The sequence below is a fragment of the Poeciliopsis prolifica genome, unplaced genomic scaffold (genome assembly GCF_027474105.1).
Source record: "Poeciliopsis prolifica strain line A6 unplaced genomic scaffold, Auburn_PproV2 SCAFFOLD071, whole genome shotgun sequence".
NCBI lineage: Eukaryota > Metazoa > Chordata > Actinopteri > Cyprinodontiformes > Poeciliidae > Poeciliopsis > Poeciliopsis prolifica.
The window spans coordinates 450,921-472,263 of NW_026562446.1; the positions used below are offsets into that span (position 1 = coordinate 450,921).

The 21,343-nt window shown below is 38.6% G+C and overlaps 2 protein-coding genes across 2 annotated transcripts; both read right to left on the reverse strand.

Moving 5' to 3' along the window:
• Window positions 1-433: 433 nt before the first annotated feature.
• Window positions 434-14,859, reverse strand: LOC129352021 (ferrochelatase, mitochondrial-like). The gene is given in 12 exon segments (XM_055020841.1): window positions 434-2,651; window positions 3,808-3,867; window positions 4,433-4,491; window positions 4,494-4,596; window positions 5,265-5,372; window positions 6,099-6,197; window positions 6,279-6,385; window positions 6,469-6,603; window positions 7,344-7,492; window positions 7,571-7,690; window positions 8,641-8,731; window positions 14,596-14,859. Coding segments are annotated over 12 exon segments (1,206 nt in total). The 5' UTR covers window positions 14,633-14,859; the 3' UTR covers window positions 434-2,513.
• A 2,832-nt stretch (window positions 14,860-17,691) lies between these two features.
• Window positions 17,692-20,798, reverse strand: LOC129352023 (dnaJ homolog subfamily C member 25-like). Its single transcript, XM_055020842.1, is given in 6 exon segments — window positions 17,692-18,371; window positions 18,839-18,938; window positions 19,016-19,386; window positions 19,571-19,723; window positions 20,493-20,575; window positions 20,578-20,798. Coding segments are annotated over 6 exon segments (1,050 nt in total). The 5' UTR covers window position 20,798; the 3' UTR covers window positions 17,692-18,248.
• Between the last annotated feature and the right edge of the window lie 545 nt (window positions 20,799-21,343).

Sequence of the window (21,343 nt, forward strand, 5' to 3'; positions counted from 1 at the left end):
CAAACGTAAGACATGGGAGCAAAGGAGAAAAGACAGAAAGTGTGAAAAGCTGCAAACACAAAAGTCCTCCACGCCACCAGGGGGCGTCTGGCGTAGGAATTACACCACAAAATATGCTACGATTTTGAAATATGCTAGAAAATTTCTAAGATTAAGCTGATTTTTTTCTAGCAAATTTGCTTTTCTAGGTTCTCACAAATTGCCTTGTTTTGTTGTAGAAAATGAATTTCACTCCTTTTTACAACGTCTGACCTCTACGGGCGTTTTTACTTGAAAAGCAGAAAATCTAAATATTTTGTCAGTTTCCATCCATCCAGCTGTTGATTCAGAGTTAAAAATGTACATTTTTTGGACATTGTTGACCAAAATAATCTTGTTGTAAGTTTGATGGTTGAAATTTGGACACGGTTGGACAGGAACACACACAGATCCAGACTGTTTTAGGAACAGATATTTATGTCAATTTGAAGGAAGACCTCATCGTCTCTATGTAACATCATACAGCACCGCTTACTTCAACAAATAAATGCTTCAAACTTTTAACTTGGACTATATTTACATGGTTTGAACACAATAATAAATAAATCCAAAGAGAAAAAAAACAAACTAAATTATATTTTGCAACAATTCCATGTTTTAAGCTACAATAGAGTTAAATTAGGAAACATAATAGAGTTTAGTCTTTGTTTTGTGGCCTGAAAACTTTACAGAGCAGATCTACAACTTTAAATCTTAAAATGAAAAAGTAGTTTTTAAGAATACACAGAATTTTATTAATGTTATAATAAGTAACTTCGGGTCAGAATTTGCCCAGATTAGCATAGATTAGCATAATTACCAACTGAATGATCCAATCTCGTATGAAAAACATAAGAAAATCCAACAAAACACATTTAACAACATAAAGATCTTTGCTAACATCTGAAAACTCTCACATAACTCAATATATATAAAAAATGAGATCCGTTTTAATCCAGTGGAAGAACAATAACAGGCAATTCTGTGCGTAGATTAGCATCAAGAAAGTAATTTAAAATATGTCTTCATGGAGATTTATCATAAATAGCTGGGAATAATGTTCCATCTTTACCAAAAATAAACTTTTAAGCAATGAAAGCTCTAGTAAAGGTAGCACATGCTAGCTTAATTGGTATTGCTAAAACCATTTAGCATCTTTCTTAAATGTTGCTAATTATTACAGCAAGCATTAAACACATAACTGCTGTAAAATCTGACCATAATTCTCCTTAAATGACCCAAACGTAGCTAATTAGCTCATGCATGCTAAGCCTTTGCATTCTGCTAGCAGTAAGCTAACTGTTTTCCAATTGATTAGCCTTTCAAATTAGTTTACTACAAGCTAAACTGTTTGAAGATAGGTAAAATATTTTCAGTCGACTTGCATACATGTAAACTGTTTCAGCAAATCAACTTGTAGGTAAATGTTTTTCAGCTTGCTAACTGTTAGCTTTTCAGTTAGCCTTCTCCAAGCTAAACCAATCCTCTAGTTATCTTATGGCAAACCAAACTCCAGTTTTCGCGATGTTAGCTGTTAGCTGCCAGTTAGCAAAGTCTGACTGCAAAGTAAAACTTTTTAGCTTGGAGAATGTTAAAAAAAAAGCTTTTTATGTGAGCTTAATGTCTGCTAGATGTTTTCTGTTAGCATGTTAGGTAAATGTTTACAGTTAGTTTACTGTTAGCTCTGACTTGCAAAGTAAATACAACGCAAAATTAGCTGATTAAACTTTTACGTTAGCCTACTGTCTGCTAACTTACTGTTAGCTAAACCTTTTCAGTTGTTTTTTCAGCTCAATAAGAACATTGATGTCAAAGGTTGAAGTCACAGCAGGAACAAACGTTGGGTGGATTTTACTCACCAGTCCAGTGGATCCAGTGTATAAAAGGCACAATGCTCATAAAGAGCACAAAAACTAGAGCCCACACTTTTACACACTTGCATTTAAAGGCCGTTTATAGAGAGAAAAAAGTAAATTTACCCACAAAAAACTTTGAACATTTCTGAGTTACAGAAGTCAAAATGTTGGACTTTGGAAACTCAGAAAATTTTGTTGTTTTTTTTCCTGAGTTTTTTCTTGCAAATCTTTGACTTTTGGAGCTAAAAGATTCACAAGTTTCTCTAGAATATTTCTGAGACTAATCTCACAATTTCCACATTTTTTGGTGAAAATTTACTTTGATTTCCTCCAGTTTCCCTAAAAAGCTGTTGTCCACACTGGGTCTGAGATGAATACCTGCAGGATGTTTGGAGCTTTTAGCTAAATCCTTCTGCAGTCGGGAAGAACATGTAGAGACGGGAGACTCAAATAAAAATAAACTCAAACAAATAAAAGTCAGTTTCTCTATCTACACAGACGTCAACCAAAGGGAATCCCAGAAATCAATTTTTAAAATGAACTTGCAACAGAATCCAGTCATTTTGCTGCTGTTCTCCTCCCGGGTCGCTGACGAACCCAAAGCCTGCAGCGTCTCCGGCTTGTTGGCGGCGCGGCGCCTTACGGGAGTTTCTGGCTGGCGAAGAAGGCCTTGGTCTCGCCGCAGGTGGGGTTGGTGCAGAGCGGGCAGCGCAGCGTCAGCTGGCGGGAACACGGCGCGTTGGACTTCAGGTGGGACTGGACCAGGTCAGCCAGCGCCTGGAAACCGAACCGGAGACGCTTTCAGAAAACATTTCTACATATTCAAGCTGCTGAACATCAAACCGAAGACAAACGGTTTACGTCCGAATATTAACGCTTCCTGACAAACAGCAACGCGATGTTTTCTCTTCATGAAGCCGAGAATTCATGGAAAGTTTCTTCATTTTAAAAGTAACTAAAACAGATTAAAGTCCCTTTTAGATTCTGTCAGTTTGTTCTCTAAATGTTTCTGTAGTTTGAAGAATCGATCAATCAATTAATTGATTAATCAGATCCTTTTTAATGAACTTGGTCATTTGTGTCAAAGGATGGATCTGCAGCTGAATCTCATGATTAATAATTAGACAGAAAAATATTAAAATTCTTTTTTTAAATCTGTTTTGGTTTAAACATTTTTACAGTTTTATTTATACTTAAAGCAAAATTTACAAATGATTTTTTTAAAGTTTTGCCTGAATTATTGCTCTGAGTATTTAATGATTATTGATTATGAAATTACCTGATGATTATCTCAGTAATTGATTAATGACGATTAATCGTCTCAGTGCTCATTATTTGGACATGCAGTGGATTATAATCCCTGCAGGGATTAAACTCGCTCAGGTTTGCAGTCTGAGCTCCGTCTCGCTGTGCAGAACCAGATCAACACATTTTTCTTCATTTCCAGCAGCAGCAGCAGCAGCAGCGCCTCACAAAGAAACTAAAAGTGCACCAAGGAAACCATCCTTCAGTAACTACCAACTAATCATCCTCTGGATATTGATTTCCTCCCCGGCCGACACTCGGAGGCTCGCCAGGAGTCTCTGAGCGCAGCGGGTCTGAGCAGCCGGGCCGTTCAGTTCTACTGTAGTCAGCTGGAAAGGTTCCATTGATCTGGACCTTCTTAATAACGGCAGCAGCTGCAGCTGGACGCCGCCGGACCGCAGAGCAGGCAGGCGTCCGGGACCTGCTGCAGGCGTCCGGGACCTGCTGCAGGCGTCCGGGACCTGCTGCAGGCGTCAGGGACCCGCTGCAGGCGTCAGGGACCTGCTGCAGGCGTCAGGGACCTGCTGCATTTGATTCCAGTCAGGAAACAACTAAAGCTGCTTTGTTGGTTTTTTCTTCCTCAACAGCTTTAAATAAAAAGCTAAATGTGACAGAATGATGGAGGCACCTTCATGAAGAGCGGGTTTCCGTTCAGCGACTCGGCTCTCCGGATGTTCTCCACTCCACACTGCAGACAGAAAACCATCAGCTGATGAAAGCCACGTTTTCATGCAGAATCGCTTTGATTGAAGGAAAAATACATTTAAATATTTTCAGTTTGCACCAGTTTTCTCTAAAAGAACATTTTTATTTATCGTTTTCTGTTTCCCAAAAACACCAGCAGCCATTGTAAAAAACCAGCTGACCAAACATGCTGGAACTCTGCTGGGGTTGCTAGGCAATGAGCTGAGACAATCTGGATGTTTCTGTAACGGCTCATTTTCCAGACACCAAAAAACATTAAACCAAAAACCGTCCAGGTGGATTTTTAATAAGCAGCAAAAATGGGTCAATTTAAGAGAAAAATATTTATTTTTTAATAATTTTAATTAATATGAGTTACATCAACATTTAGTTTCCATTTTGGATCAATAAATTATTTTTGAATTAGATGATGTTTGTACTATATTGTTTTCTGTGAAATTTCTTCAGGCTTCAATTTGAGAGAGAAATCAGATACTTTTATTGTGGAAAGCATTTTGCTGAACTGTGACCTTATGAGAGGTCAAGGTCACGGTCTGGGCTTCCCTCACCTCTTCGGCCAGCACCTGAGCGTACTCGATGTCCAGCTCATGCAGCGTCTCGATGTGTCGGAGGTGAAGGCGATGGGAACCAGCAGGATGTTCTTCTTCCCTCGCTCACTCAGACCTTTGATGACCTCGTCGGTCTGGGGGCCGAGCCACGCCATGGGGCCCACCTGCAACAAACCCACCAATGGTCACCGGCTCTGGCTGCTCGCTAACATCTGGCGCCATCTTGTGGAGAAATATTGATAGTGCAGCAAAAGATTTAAGATTTCAGCAAAACTGTTCACCTTAATTGGTGAAATATTTAGGATGGTCGCCAAAGAAAATTTATTGTTGCACCAATATTTATTAGAGATTTTCTGTTGTCAAATTGTTCATATTTGGACCAATTTAACTCATATTTACTGATATTTTCAAGATGTTTGTCATGGAAAGTTTAGTTTTGATGAATAAGTTTGGTGTCAAATTAAAGTCGAATTGTTTTAAGAAACAAAACAAGCAGAAGCTAAAACAACATTTTAAAAATAACCAGTAAAATCACATCTTCATCTCCTCCAGTCGACAACTGGTATGAAACCAGTAAAAACAGCAAAGGGTTTAGTTTCTAATCTTTCTAAATATTGTTACTTTAAAGTGAATAAGAATAAAATGACCAACGTTGAAAACATGGTGGTTCATTAAAATGGGAAACATTATAAGACATTAACTTGTTTGAAAGGTTCAAAATCGGCAGCCATCTTGAAAACTGCCGTCCTGAAACGAAGTGGTTGATGGGAAATGTTCAATAAATACGAGGAAGTGATTTTTTACAGTGCAGTGGAATAAACTCATGACCCACCCTGGACTGCCACACCAGTCTGTAGGGGTTACAGTGTCCCAGTCGCTCCATCACCCGCTGCACCGTGGCGCCCACTTCCTGCGGATACGGATCGCCGCGGTTCACCACCTGCAGGGACAAACAGGAAGTCTGAAGGACTTTCTACTACTTGGACGTTGCTCTTTCAGAACTTTTTATTTTATTTTTGCAGTAAACATCATGTGTCTCTAACACATACAGGTTGCCTTTATGCAGCTTCAGATTTCCCAAAACGTAACCGTCACTTTCTCAGATCTTACAGATTCGTTTCTAAAACTTGCAGATTTTTTCTAGAATGTTCCAGAAAATGCCGACGCTGCTTTTGCAGAAAGTACCAGTAATTTTTCTGAAACCTGAAGGTCCAGAACTTAGTTACTTTTTCAAATTGCTCAAGCAAAGTTTTCAAGCTGCTTTCTAGAATTTTACAAAGTACTTTTAAAGGGTAACTTTCTAGAACTTTTCCAGACTTGTGCATCAGTCTGGTGACTTAGACTTTGCTGCTACTGGAACATCCAAAGTCCTTCAGTGCCATTTAAAGGATACTTTAAATACATTTCCTTATTAAGTAATATTCTTTCAAGAAACTTACTGGAGGTTTTTTCTTGAACATCCCAACATACTTTCCAAAACGTTCATGTTAGCTTAGCACAAATTACTGGCACCATTTCTGAAACTTAAAGGTTTCTTGGTGTTTTGTAGGTTTTCAAGCTCTTGTGTGTCTCTGTTTTGACTTTCATGAAACGACTGTGAACTTCTTCAAATGAAATTGATTAATTAATAACCATCATCAATAAATGCCAGATGTCTTTGACTTACAGCCATTGGAAGCGAATGAGCCGAGAACAAAATGACAACATCGTCTCTCTTATCGTCTGGAAACTTCAGCAGCTCATTTCTGATGTGTTCGGTAAAACACTAAAAAAACAAAACATCACATTTAGTAACATTTTCTCATGTTTTTTTATTTTGAATTTTCCATTAGTTGTCATTTCTAACCTCCACCAGCAGGGGGTGTGTGGGCCAGCGGTCGATGACGCTCCAGCGCATCTTTGGCCTGTCTCCTCTGTTGCGATAGTAACGGTAGATGGCGTTCAGACTGCTGCCTGTTGGCGGAGACGAGGCGTTATCGCTTTGAGCAACAAACCGAAGTCGGACGCGTTTCCAGAGCGACCGACGCGCCGCCAACCTGTGGTGGAGCAGCTGTACTGGGGATACTGGGTGAAGGCCACGGCTCGCTCCACGCCGTCCCGCTCCATCTCCTCGATGGCATCCTCCGTCAGCGGGTTCACGTACCGGAAGCCGATGTAGAACTTGTGAGGAGCTGAGAAAAGGTTTGAAATCACGAGTCACAGCAGGAAAAACGAAAGCTAACAACAAAACGTCTGTCGTTAGTTTGAACAGATTCCTGACCCTGAAAAATTATTAAAGCTAAAAAGAATGTTACTTTCAACAGATTCTTCATTCTGAACACATTCTTTAAGGTGAACTGTGTCATTATTCTGAACAGATTATTGTAATTCTGTGCAGACGCTCATTTCTGACTTTGAACTTCCATCTTTAACTAAAACTGAGAGGAAAAACGTCTGAAAACAGAGATACTGCTGAGCAGCTGCTGATTGTGGCGGTTCAGATAGCAGAGCTTCAGGGTGTGAACAGACACTCCTTCACTATCTGCCCGCACAGTTTGCTTATCAGAGGACAGCGCTAACAGCGACGCTAGCCGCTTCACAGGAGCTTCTTTATCTCCTTGTCTGTCTTAATCCGACTGGACAAAATGAATGGTTGAAACTGTTGATTGTAGAAGTACCAGAACCCTCTGTCTGTGTCGCACACAAATCTGTCCCCCTGGGAACTTAACCTGATCTAACAATCCACTTGATGCCATGCTAACCGATTACAGAGATGCTAACAGCTAACCTCTTCTAAACATGCTAATTACTTTCAGAAATGCTAACAAAATTCTAACTGATTCCAAATTTGCTAACAGCTTCCAGAGTTGCTAACAGCTTCCAGAGTTGCTAACAGCTTCCAGAGATGCTAACAGCTTCCAGAGATGCTAACCTGTGTCGGGGCTCATGTCGTCCAGCAGCCTCACCATGCCCTCGCCCTGCATGGACGTCCAGTGTTTGATGGGCGATCCGCCGCCGATCTTGCTGTACTGCTCCTGGATCTTCGGCGTGCGCCGCTTGGCGATGAACGGGCCGAGCTTGCTGCAGGCAGAGAGCGGGTCAGAACGCTAGCGAAGCGATGGAGATGCTAAGGGAGACGTGCTAAGTGCTGAAGCTCACTTCTGAACAGGAAGCTTCATCAGGTCGGTGTCCATGAAGAGCCGCAGCAGGAAGTCGTGGACGTCTTCCAGTTTCTCTGGACCGCCCATGTTCAGCATCAGGATTCCTGTTTTAGGCTTCCTGATGGACGAAGAGACGGATGGAACAATTCATCCAACTGTGCATCCAACCAAAAACCACTCATCCATCCATCCATCCAACCATCCATCCATCCAACAATCCATCCATCCATCCATCCATCCATCCAACAATCCATCCATCCGTCCATCCATCCATCCAACAATCCATCCAACAATCCATCCCTCCATCCAACAATCCATCCATCCATCCATCCGTCCGTCCATCCAACAATCCATCCATCCATCCATCCATCCATCCATCCATCCATCCATCCATCCATCCATCCATCCATCCATCCAACAATCCATCCATCCAACAATCCATCCATCCGTCCATCCATCCATCCATCCATCCATCCATCCATCCATCCATCCATCCATCCATCCATCCATCCATTTATCCATCCATCCATCCATCCATCCATCCATCCATTTATCCATCCATCCATCCATCCATCCATCCATCCATCCATTTATCCATCCATCCATCCATCCATCCATCCATCCATCCATCCATTTATCCATCCATCCATCCATCCATCCATCCATCCATCCATCCATCCATCCATCCATCCATCCAACCAACCAACAATCAAACTATCTGTCCGACCATCAATAAATCCTTCAATTCATCCAATAACCTGGTGAAACTCTGGTACAGTTTTATGTTCCTAAGAGAACTAATGAAACAAACTTGAGGTCTTATTAGCTAACAGGAAGTGATGCAATCTCTTTCTTTCTGTTTTGACATTGAGTTGGAGACATTTTACTGCAGGAAACAGGAAGCAGTCATAAAACAAGTATGTTTGCTGCCAGATCAGCATATGAACCCTAACCCTAACCCTAACCCTAACCGTCCAGAATATTTCTGGATGCATTCAGAGCATCTAGAATCCTGAGGAAGTTCAAACTGGAATCTTGTTCAAGCTGGAGGTGTGGAGGGTCAGATACCTGCTCTCCTGTGTCTCTGGAGCTGCATTGTGAGCTAAAGCTGCAGCCGTGGATCGTCTCCTTAAAGTCAACCCAACGTTGCTCCTTGCAACTGAAACAGAGCATAAAACACTTCCTGTGATGCTTTTCTATTCATTTGTTTTAGGATCTGAGTTTAATCAAGCCCAATATTAGTCATGCAACAAATTACATCACTGATGATATTAACAATTTCAGAACAAGGTCATATAAAATATATAAATTGGATCGATAACAGAGAGTTAACAAAGATTAGAGAAAATGTTTTGCAAAGGTTTATAAAATCTGAACAATTTCCTGCCAGAACCAAAATAATAATGAATAAAAACTATTTATAGGCAGCAGGTCCGGAGAACCAAGGTAGAACTCTACTGCTGATGTCTTCATGTTAAAAAATGAAAAAAATATTAAATATCTAGTCGTTATTTCAGTTTGACTCAGGCAGGACTGATCGGATCGTTTCCACAGCAGCGATCAGAAGCCAGACCAGAACTACAGTGATGAGGTCATAGGTGACATCATGTGCATCACAGCACATCAAAGACGTTCTGAGGCTTTGAAGGGTAGAACCTCAACACATCAGTCAGAGTCCAAACGCTTCCTTGGGATCCAGATTTTGTGTTTTCAAGATGCCGTATCCGCTGATTTTCCCCGTCGGTTTTGGACTCGGTTATCTGGTGACGACGGGAATGAGGAAACTATTGGACTTTTCTGGAAACGACCCAGATGATTTTATCACTCACAGAGAGCCGACCCAGGATGAAGAGAGAGATCTCTTCTGGGACGGATGTCCAGTTGTTGACCCGGCTGGGGAAGACATTTCTGAGGCAAACCGCAAAACTTTGGCTACGATTTCACGACGTTCCTTTCCAGCATCGATCAACGGTGCATCCCACAGAGTTTCTGATCGAACACGATCCAGAGGATTGACTAGAAGGAGTGGCTGTAGAGACCCAGCAGGTAAAACTGTCAGCAAAAACAGAACTACCCCGGACGGGGCAGTTCACTCCGAGGATAAGAAAAGACTTGGGGAACAGTTTGTGAACAGTCCCCAAAAGAAAAAAGGCCCCAGGAGATGTAGGTCACCCACAAAAGAAAAGGAAAGACTTTATCGCCTGTTAACAGAGCTTTCCGAAAAGACAAAACTGCCCTGGAGGGGTAGATGAATGAACAAACTAGGAACAGTCTGTTTATATATATATGTGTATATATATCTATACATGTACACATATATATATATATAAACTTGGCATTTCCACACCTGAAGAGCTTGGACTCGATAAAATATGATGAACAAGAAGATCGAGCTCTTGCATTTAAATGTTGGCCTCATCAAAACACCTCAGAATTAAATTTAGCTTTTACAGGTTTATTTTACTCATAAAATATGGATAAACATACTATTTAGGTGTGTCGTAAACATACTGGAATTTTATGTTTTATGTATAAATTTTATATTTTATTAGAATTTATATATATACATATATAGACGTGTATATGTATATGTATATATATATATATATGTATATAATATATATATATATATATATATATACATATATATATACATATAGTGTATGTATATATATATATATATATATATATATATATATATATATATATATATATTATATATCAATAAAGATCTCTAAATTCTAGATCTTATTCCATAATTGGTACATACATATATAAATATCTCTAGATTCTAGATCTTATTCTATAATTAGTACATACATACATATATATATATATAATATATATGTATATATATGTGTGTATATATATATATATAAATATCTCTAGATTCTAGATCTTATTCTATAATTAGTACATACATACATATATATATATAATATATATGTATATATATGTGTGTATATATATATATAAAATATCTCTAGATTCTAGATCTTATTCTATAATTAGTACATACATACATATATATATATATAAATATATATGTATATATGTGTGTATAGATATATATAAATATCTCTAGATTCTAGATCTTATTCTATAATTAGTACATACATACATATATATATATAAATATATGTATATATATGTGTGTATAGATATATATAAATATCTCTAGATTCTAGATCTTATTCTATAATTAGTACATATATACATATATATATATATAAATATATATGTATATATATGTGTGTATATATATATATATAAAGATCTCTAGATTCTAGATCTTATTCCATAATTGGTACATACATATATATATATAAATATATATGTATATATATGTGTGTATATACATATATAAATATCTCTAGATTTTAGATCTTATACTATAATTAGTACATACATATATATAAATATATATGTATATATATATGTGTGTATATATATATATATAAAGATCTCTAGATTCTAGATCTTATTCCATAATTGGTACATACATATATATATATAATATATATGTATATATATATGTGTGTATATATATATATATAAAGATCTCTAGATTCTAGATCTTATTCCATAATTGGTACATACATATATATATATAAATATATATGTATATATATGTGTGTATATATATATATATAAAGATCTCTAGATTCTAGATCTTATTCCATAATTGGTACATACATATATATATAAATATATATGTATATATATGTGTGTATATACATATATAAATATCTCTAGATTTTAGATCTTATACTATAATTAGTACATACATATATATATAAATATATATGTATATATGTGTGTATATATATATATATATATATATATATATATAAATATCTCTAGATTCTAGATCTTATTCTATAATTAGTACATACATACATATATATATATATAAATATATATGTATATATGTGTGTATAGATATATATAAATATCTCTAGATTCTAGATCTTATTCTATAATTAGTACATATATACATATATATATATATAAATATATATGTATATATATATGTGTGTATATATATATATATAAAGATCTCTAGATTCTAGATCTTATTCCATAATTGGTACATACATATATATATAAATATATATGTATATATATGTGTGTATATACATATATAAATATCTCTAGATTTTAGATCTTATTCTATAATTAGTACATACATATATATATAATATATATGTATATATATGTGTGTATATATATATAAAGATCTCTAGATTCTAGATCTTATTCTATAATTAGTACATATATATATATATATATATATATATATATATATATATATATATATATATATATATATATATATATATATATATATATATAATGTATAGATCTTTATTGATCTATCAATTATAGATCAACTAAGTTCAGTTTACTGAATATACATACATACACACATACATACATACATACATACATACTGTATGTATATACGTACTGATTATGTATAATTAATCTAATTACGATCTATAATTAGATCTTAATTAGATTATAGAATAAGAGCTATAATTTAAAGATCTTAATTGATCTATAAATAAAGCTCAGTTTAATCAGTTTACTGTATATATATATATAGATAGATAGATAGATAGAGATATAGATAGATAGATAGATAGATAGATAGATATAGATAGATAGATAGATAGATAGATAGATAGATAGATAGATAGATAGATAGATAGATAGATAGATAGATAGATAGATAGATAGATAGATAGATAGATAGATAGATAGATAGATAGATAGATAGATATTAATGTTAATTAGTTGAAAGTAGGTCATGTTTTCTTCATGTTATGTTCTGGTTCTGTTTGGTGCTGGTACTGGATGTTGTGTTGATGCGCAGATTAAACGTCAGATTATTTGAATTTATCCTGATAAAAGTTGGTTAATTAGTTACAGGCAGCATCAGATTGAAATTCAGGCGGTTTCATCACTGGAAGTTTTGTGTCAACTGTTGCAAATAAATCTCCACCTTTAATATTTTTGTTTATGGCGTCTGCATAGAAAGCCTCCCTTGCTTTAGTGTTGGGTGATAGTTACGTTGTCTTGGTTTATAGATGTCATAATAAACGTGAGGTTGAGTTTTACGGCGTTTTCGTTCAGCTCTACAGCAGCGTTGTCTTGCAGATCCAACTGTTTGTGCGTTTCTCCATGGAGATTTCTTCCTACCAGACACAACCTTCACTTTGATGGGGCGATGTAATCAATGATATCTGAAACTTATCTACATCATTCCAGGATGGGGAGGAAGAGGAGATTAGGTGAACTGTTTCTGCACTCTTGGCTGTGAGAACATTTTGTGATCGTAGCTTTTTGGTCAAGTGAGTCGATGTTGATGGTGCTTTCAAAGACATCAGGAAATGATCTGACAGTTACAGAAACATTAGAAATATTCACACCCTGACTGAATAACCAGGTCCAGTTTTTGTCCTTGATTGGTTGATATGTTGAATTAGACCAACATATTAACCAATCACATTGTTTCTTTGGCCTTCTGTCTTTGCCAATATGAATGTTAAAATCACTGACAATTATTAAACAATCATAATCAATGCATATGAAGATACAAGTTCATTAAAATCAGCAAAGACGTTTTGTTGGAGTTTGATATAAACTTAGTGTCAAGAGTTCGTTCAACTCAACACCCAGAACGACCCAAAAAGATTTTGTTACAATTTATGACATTCTTAAGTACAGAAGCCAATCCTCTCGTATTTTTATGTTTTCCGTTGCCACTTAAAAACATTTAATATTGCGGCTCTGGTTGGATTAGTACAGCTGTTTCTGTATCGTCATCATCCATGTTTCTGTCAGGAACATAACATCAATATTCTGCTGAGAGATTAAGTCATTAATTTTGGTGTTAATTGAATATTTAAAGGAGCCACTTTGAGTGAGTTCCTGAGATTCTGGATCCTTTATGCAAGGATGGATCTGATGTCTGACTTCAGAACGCTGTGTTTCTGTTTTTTGTACGGTTTCTTTTCGTGATCGGGACAGATACTGTCCTGCTTTGTAGTGCTGGGGGCCAGATGCATTCTGGAGGAAGACAGGTGGAAAGATAATGTCTGTTATCTAACCTCAGACTTTAGAAACAATTGGAGGGAGCTCTAAGGAATCAGAGTCAGGTACTTTTGCTTTTGAGCACCAAGAAAATAAGTAATTTTATCTCGAGGTAACATCTTTTTCTCGTGCCATTATTTCTGTAATCCCATACAGAAGATAATAAGTAATAAGAAAAGCAAACATAGTTTTAAAACAACATTTAAACTTTCAAAACAGCTGCAACTTTCATGGGCTGCAGTACTGCGGCTTGGCCGCCAGGGGGAGAGCGTGTAAGGTTACGCAAGTGTGAAAGTCTGCAGTTTTGTAACGACGTGTAACGTGCTGGCTTGTCGCTTCGCTTCCCGCCTTAAAGGCGCCCGAACAGAACCATGATGCGTTCACGGAGCGGCTTACTGAGGCTAAATGGGGGATAAGATCATTATGTAACGGAGACGTTAAACTGAAACACACAATTAAGGCTGGAAATTTTGTCAAGATAGAGAAAATCAGCACCGGAAACCAGAAGCAAGAGCATCTTGAGATATTTCTAACATCATTTAAAATACACAGAATGGTTGATGACAAGAGCAAACATGTTTTACATGTTTTAAATATTAAATAGCGAGATTCTGGTTATTATAATAAGTTCTCGTACCGTAATAAAACGTGTAAAAGCGCTTAGAAGTCACGGTTTAGTGTTTTTGAAAACCTCCCGACCGGAAGTTGCATCTTCCTTTTGGTAGCTTGACGCTTTCACATGTAGCGTCAATGTCAGGGTCCAAAAGAAGCCCCGACAAGCAAATAAAATAAAATAAAACACTTTAAAACAACAGAAAAGGAATAATAATGCACTTTGTTTAAAGACATTAGAGTTAAAAGTAATTTTAAGGCACCAGAGCGCAGTTTTAGTTTGGATACATTTCTGAACATTCAGATACTTACAGTGAAACAAGCGGCCGGCGCTGCCCAGCGCTGCCATCCCGCCGCAGGATCCGAATCCCGGCTCAAACACGCTCCAGATGACCGCTGTCCCTGCCGTGGAGCCCACTCGTGTCAACCACCCACAGGACAGTTGAATAGCCAGATTCCTTCAGCTTCAACCGGCGGAAGGCGCGGACTTCCGCCAAGTTTCATTTGGTAACAACTCACTTCCGGTGACAGACCCACAAAATAAGGTCGCGGTGCAGCACCACGCTTGTAAAGGACTATATTATTTTATATATATATTGATTACATTTTATGTTTTTAGCCTCTAATTCAATATATATTTTAGAAATACATGTCACTGCAGTATAAATATGCTACTTTAAGATATATATTTTGATGTTATTAGACCATGTGGCTATTTTATATGTTCCACTATAGATATTTTTACTTTGGTTGCAGTCAGTCCTGCATCCAATCTGAAGAGGCTTCTGACTGAAGGCTGTTGTTGCATGACAGTCACGTTTATTTAATTTCCCTATTGGATCATATAACTATTTTTGAAGTCATTACATGCTAACAGCCAAATATCCAGGTAGCAGAAATAATACTATATTGCAACATATTCTGGATGACATCATCAGTTGTTATCAAGTCAGCTAATCCAACTTATTAGCTGCTGCTACCCCTTATTAAATCTGTCGTAGCTTAGATATTATTTGAGCCTTTATGAGAAGCTAATGAGCTTTAAAGTTGTGGAAACAACTCCTTGTTACCATGGTTACGTGTGTAAAAGTAAAAAACAAGCTGTGTTTTATTTTTGTGCTCCATCTTGCCTGTCACTTGCTGTCATGCCTGAATTTCCCAGGATAAAAGTTGAGCGAGGAAATCGTTTCAAGAGCGTCGTGCTTTTAATGTGAAATGTGTTTTCCTCCTTAACGTCTGGTTAAAACGGCTAGCTTGATGTCATCGGTCATCCGTGTTGCGTCACATACACGTTTATCTCCTTCCTTTAACCACGCCCACGTCACGAGAGACACGCCCACATTACAGAACCTTTGATGCCTGATGGCAGAAAGATCAGAGTTAAAACTCGGCAGTTTGATTTTGTAACTAAAATAAATAAAATAGTTTTGAGTGACTTTTATTTTGGAGGAACATATAAAAAAACATGATGCAAAACTGTTTAAATTAAGAGCTGAGCAGCAAAAATGTAATTAATATTACACACATGTATTTAGTAAATGTTTATATTTATAGGTTTCCACTTACTCAAATAAAGGATATGAATAAAAATAAAGATTGATTATACTTTATCAATCCCAAAGATGAAATTGATCATTTGCTGACAAGCTATTCCAACGTGTAAAATATTAGTAAACACAAATGTAATCATAATCAATATGAAATTAATTAAAAAATATATAGATAAGAGTAATGTGATTTAAATTAGACTAAATATGAAATAAATAAAATAAAAAGGACTTTGCTTTGAAAATGACAAATTTACATATGTGTGTGAATCTCAATAAACTCATCTTTAAACCCACATTTTACCTCAGTTATGTTTATTTCCATATGTGTCTTTTGCATTAAAATTTGGTTAATTTCTTCAACAGACCTTTAAAAACAAAATAAGAAAAGCAGGAGTTCACAGTAAGAAAAGATCAAACTGTTTTAAGAGCCAGTCTCCAGGATTTGTGACTTTTAATTATTGTTTTGACTGTGAATGTGGGAAACTTTTGGTGTTTTTCTTTTTCTATTTCCTGATTCATGCAGATAAAATCAGGGTTTTGTCTTTCATTGTCCCACATTCCTTCAGACTCAGATTTATTTCCTTCTTCCGTTTACAGTGAAGCTTAAAGAGGAACAGAAATAAACCAGCAGCTCATCAACAAGGAAGTTTTCACATAAGAACCTGTTTGTTTTTGTGCTGGATGATCAACTTTAAGAAGTTCAGTCTGCAGCGGCCCCTAGTGGCCGCCAGAGGAACTGCAGCTGCATGACTACAAAGATGATCCAATTTAAGACAATCAACCAACTAATTTATTTAAATATATGGCACTCATCAGCTGTTTAAAGGTAAATGTCTTCTGAGCCGCTCTTTTCAGGTATCGAACTGAAATGCTTACAAATGTTCAACACTAGGGGGCAGTATGCTGCATGTTAAACCACTGTATGCAGGAAAAAAAAGTCAAAAATATTCAAAAATGCAGAAATTAATTTAACAATTCTGTAGAAAAATACTCAAAAATGTTCAACTTTTGAAATAGAAAATTTCTCCAAGGTTTTTCTTGGAAATGTCTGAGTTGCTGCTGCTTTATTTTTTCTATCTACTTTGCTCTAATATACTGTCATAGCTGCCAGAGTTACTTAAATTGGATTGTTTTAAATCTGGGGTTCCCAAAGTGGGGTGGGGTCCACCAGGGGGTCGTGAGAAACCAGTTTGGGGTCGAAAGATTATGAGCAGAATCATCATGACGTGACAGCTGTGATGCAACCAGTGCTAAAGTTTCTGCTTCGTGTTTTCAGGTTCCTTTTACACCATGAGTCAGTGACTCTCTGACGTCTCTAACTGCTTTTATTCATCCATCGTTATAATGAGATGCAAAAACAGTGAAAACGAGTTTGTCGTAATAATTTCAGTTTTTCATCTCCCTATGAAATTCATAATACACATGATTATAATTTTACACAAAGGGTTTGATCATTTGACGCAGAAGCCAAAGAGGAACCAGGATGAGTCTGAAAATCATCTTCTCTTCAGTTTCACACTTTATCTGATCTTATCGCATCATTTCTGTTGTTTCTCAGACCGAAGAGAAAATTAGTTCAACGTTTTAATCAGAATCATAAATTTAGCTTTTATTAAAGTTTATTCAGTTATGAAACTGGAACACATTCCTACAGGGACCCAAAACCTCTTTCTGTGTGCAAGTTTCAGCAAATCTATGGCAGCGTTTCGTAGACAGAAAAAAGAGGAAAATTTCAATAAAAAAAAACTGAACATTTCTGGGTTCCAGAAGTCTAGCTTTTTTTCTGAAGCACCGACCGTCGGGACGCTGCAGCACCGAACCGTCGGACGCTGCAGCATCGAACCGTCGGGACGCTGCAGCACCGAACCGTCGGACGCTGCAGCACCGAACCGTCGGGATGCTGCAGCATCGAACCGTCGGGACGCTGCAGCACCGAACCGTCGGACGCTGCAGCACCGAACCGTCGGGACGCTGCAGCACCGAACCGTCGGACGCTGCAGCACCGAACCGTCGGGACGCTGCAGGCAAGAAAACATTCATCTCTTTAACAGCTTCATCAGCAGCAGGAGTTTATTTGTTGCTGCCTTTTTAAAGGACACTTATTTTTATATTTCAGGCTGCAAAGGCTGAATGTGGAGGAAATAATTATCACAAAGATTTTTTAACCTTAAATATAAACTTGATCTGTTTCTTTTAATGGGTAAAAATGTTAGAATGAGAAATACATCAAGCTGCAGCTCGCAGTTTATTCAGTCACTCTGAGGCGCGTCTGTAGAAAATATCTGTAGCAACGGCTGCAAACAGCCGGGCTGGAGTCCGCCGGCGCCGGCACCGGGCCGGGCCGGTCGGGCGTTGAGCCGGTGCTGAGGCAGGCGCTGAGGCAGGCGTGTTGGTTCTGGACGGGCGGCGCCGCCGTCAGTCGTCTGCGAAGGTCAGCCGACCCGGGCCTTCGTTCTTCATCCAGCGGCGGTACCGCTTCATCTTGGGGTCGGTCGCCAGCTTGGCCTTCATCTCCTCCTCGCGCTCCTTCCTGTACGCCTGGAGGAAACGGAGAGAATCAGAGGCTGGATAACAGGAAGGAGCTTCAGAACCAGGCTCTGATCAGTGAAATATAAAACTCACAACCCGGCGAAGGAAACAAAAACTACGTAAATAAAGTCGTAAAGTTACGACAAAATGTCGTTCAACAATAATATAAGAATTAAAACGTACAGAAAAACTTTATTTGTATTATAATAGTTATTCTCATATTACTTTTCTTCTATCATTAGTAATTTATTCTAGTGATTTTACATCTTTATTATTTATTACCATAACAAAACCTTTTTCTATTATTATAACATTATTCTCATAATTTTATTGTTTTAAAAATATAAATATAAATCTGGCTTTGAATCAGAAGTTATAACAGTTTGGGAGTCAAAGTGTCAGTTTTATTCTTTTTAAACCTTCAGAAACAGGAAGTGGCCTCTGATTGGCCCAGAGTTCTTAAAGGGGCCTCGTACCTCGTAGTTTTCTCTGACCCACAGCTGCTTCTCCAGGAACGTCTGCTTGGCGTTTTCCTCCAGACTGTCGAACTGGGCCTGCGACAGCTTCATGTTCCTCCTGATGAGAGCAGAACCGGGCCGTCAAAACCTCAGCCGGAACCCGAGCGGCGCGGGGCGGCGCCGGCCGCCACTGACCTGATGAGGTAGAGCTTCTCCTCCTCGCCGTAGTCCTCCCGGCAGACGGTGAAGCGGTACACCCAGCGGGCGTACCACGCCACGTAGCGGCTCAGGTAGAAGGGGAACAGCGCCATCTGGCACAGCAGGATGTCCGACAGGTTCGGCTTCTGGTAGCCGCCCTTGATGTCGATCTTGTTCTTGATGATGTCACGGATCACTTCCTCTTCCTGCTCGCGGATCTCATCCTTGGAGCGCCGGTTCTTGCCCTTCTCCTTGGTGCGGCTGAGCAGGCCCTGCTGCTTGGCGATCTCGGTGGCCTGGATCCGGTACTTTGGGACGGTCACCAGGTAGTTGATGGCCTTGTTGTAGCTGCTGCACCAGCTGACGTACTGGAGAGCAGACACTGGTTATACTGGTTATACTGGGCCAGGAAGAAGCTGGAGGAAACGTTTCACATCCAGAACCAGAACACTTCAGACCCACGGATCTATGTGGATCTACATCTAGACTCTTGTTTAAGGTGATTTTATTTAGTTATAAGCTCCAGCCAGAAGGGGGCAGCGGTGCTCCTACCTGGACGGCAGAGATGGCGCAGATGGTGACGAGGATGACGATCCGGACGTCGACTTTGGGGGCGAGGCGGCGGCGGTAGTAGGCGTAGTAGTGCTGGTAGTATTCCTCAGGGTGGTCCAGCATGTAGTCGTAGTCGCGCCGCGAGTCTTCATCCTGCAGACGGAACAAACCAATCAGGATCAAAATGATTTGATACCAGAGACTGGCTGGGAAGGTTAGAACAGGAAAACGCTCCTCTGAAACCAAGATGGCGGTTTAAGAGATATTTGTACCAACTGTAAAGCACGGCGGAGGACGGTGATGATGTGGCTAATATCTGAGTCAGAAATGAACTTTTCTGTAAATCAGAAAAATTCATTTTTGAAAAAAGAGAGAAAATCTGGAAATTTTAACCATAAATCCAAACGCAGCAGCAGATCTGCAGGATCCGGATGGTCTAGTCAAAGTCCAGACCTTAAGTCTTCGTATACACAATATAAAAATAATGACAATAAAGTCATAATATTACAAGAATAAAGTCTTTGTATTACAAGAATTTGTATGAAAATAAAGTTGAAATAATTTGAAACTTTATTTCAAATTCAGTCTTGTACAACTTTCTCAAAATCCTAAGACTTTATTCTCTAATTATGACTTTATTTGTATATTATTTTGACTATTTTTGTATGACTTCATTCTTTTAAGTATCATTTTATTTTTCTTAGTTTGGCCCTCAACACTCCACAGTAGATAAGAGCCTCTGGAGATGATGGAGCAAAGAAAAGCTCTTCGAAAACCCAGAACATTCAGGACAATCCTGAGTGTCTTCAGTCAGAGGCTTCTTGTGATTCGCTGCAACACGGACTGCTACAGGAGATCCTTCCTCATCGCAGCTACATTTCCATAAAGTTTTTGAATGAGAGTAAACAGCGCCATGACTCGCCTTCAGTGTCTCATAAGCCGTCGCGATCAGCAGGAACTTGGAGTGAGCGTTCTCCTCCTCTCCGGGCTCCTCGGGCCGGTACGGTCCGGGTGGTACCGGCGGGCCAGCTGCCGGTAAGCCCTCGCGATCTCCGCCTTGGAGGCCTCCCGGGAGACTCCCAGCACGTCGTAGCAGACCTCCGTCCCGCAGTAGAGCCCCTCCAGCAGCGCCGTGGCGGCGGGCAGCGACGACACGGCGAGCAGGAGCACCGCGAGCCGCCACAGGCCGCTCACGGTGCCGCGGCTCCGCTCCGGGAACAGCGCCATGTCTCCCGCTGCTGCTGCTGCTCAGACACGGAGCTCCCAGCGCCGGCGCATTCTGCTGACGTCACTAGAGCGCCGGAAAGAATGCTGACTCCGATCAAAATAAACGTTCAGGGTGGAGCTGTTAATGACGTTTTCTTATCATTTTCAGATGTTTATGACCTGTTTCTCGCGTTTCTCTTGCAAAATGTTGGAGTTTAACATTTTATGGCTTTGATTAAAAAGGGAAAATATTTTCATAAGTGATTTATTTTCCATTTATTAAGATGTTTGTGGTAAAATAACACCAAGACGAACTGTAAAGAAACAACATCCTGTAATAAATGTAACACCTGGATGACTTTATAAAATGTTTTAATGAAAAATAAAACTTTATATTTTATAATGGAGAAAATGTAAAGACAGAAAACTTTTTCTTTGGCTTATTTAATCTGTACCTATGCGTTTCATTTATATTTTAGTTGATACAAATTTATTACAATCTTTTCCGCTTACTAGCATCGCTCTTGTTTAATCTAGACAAGTTTTAGACTCTGGTCAACCAGAACT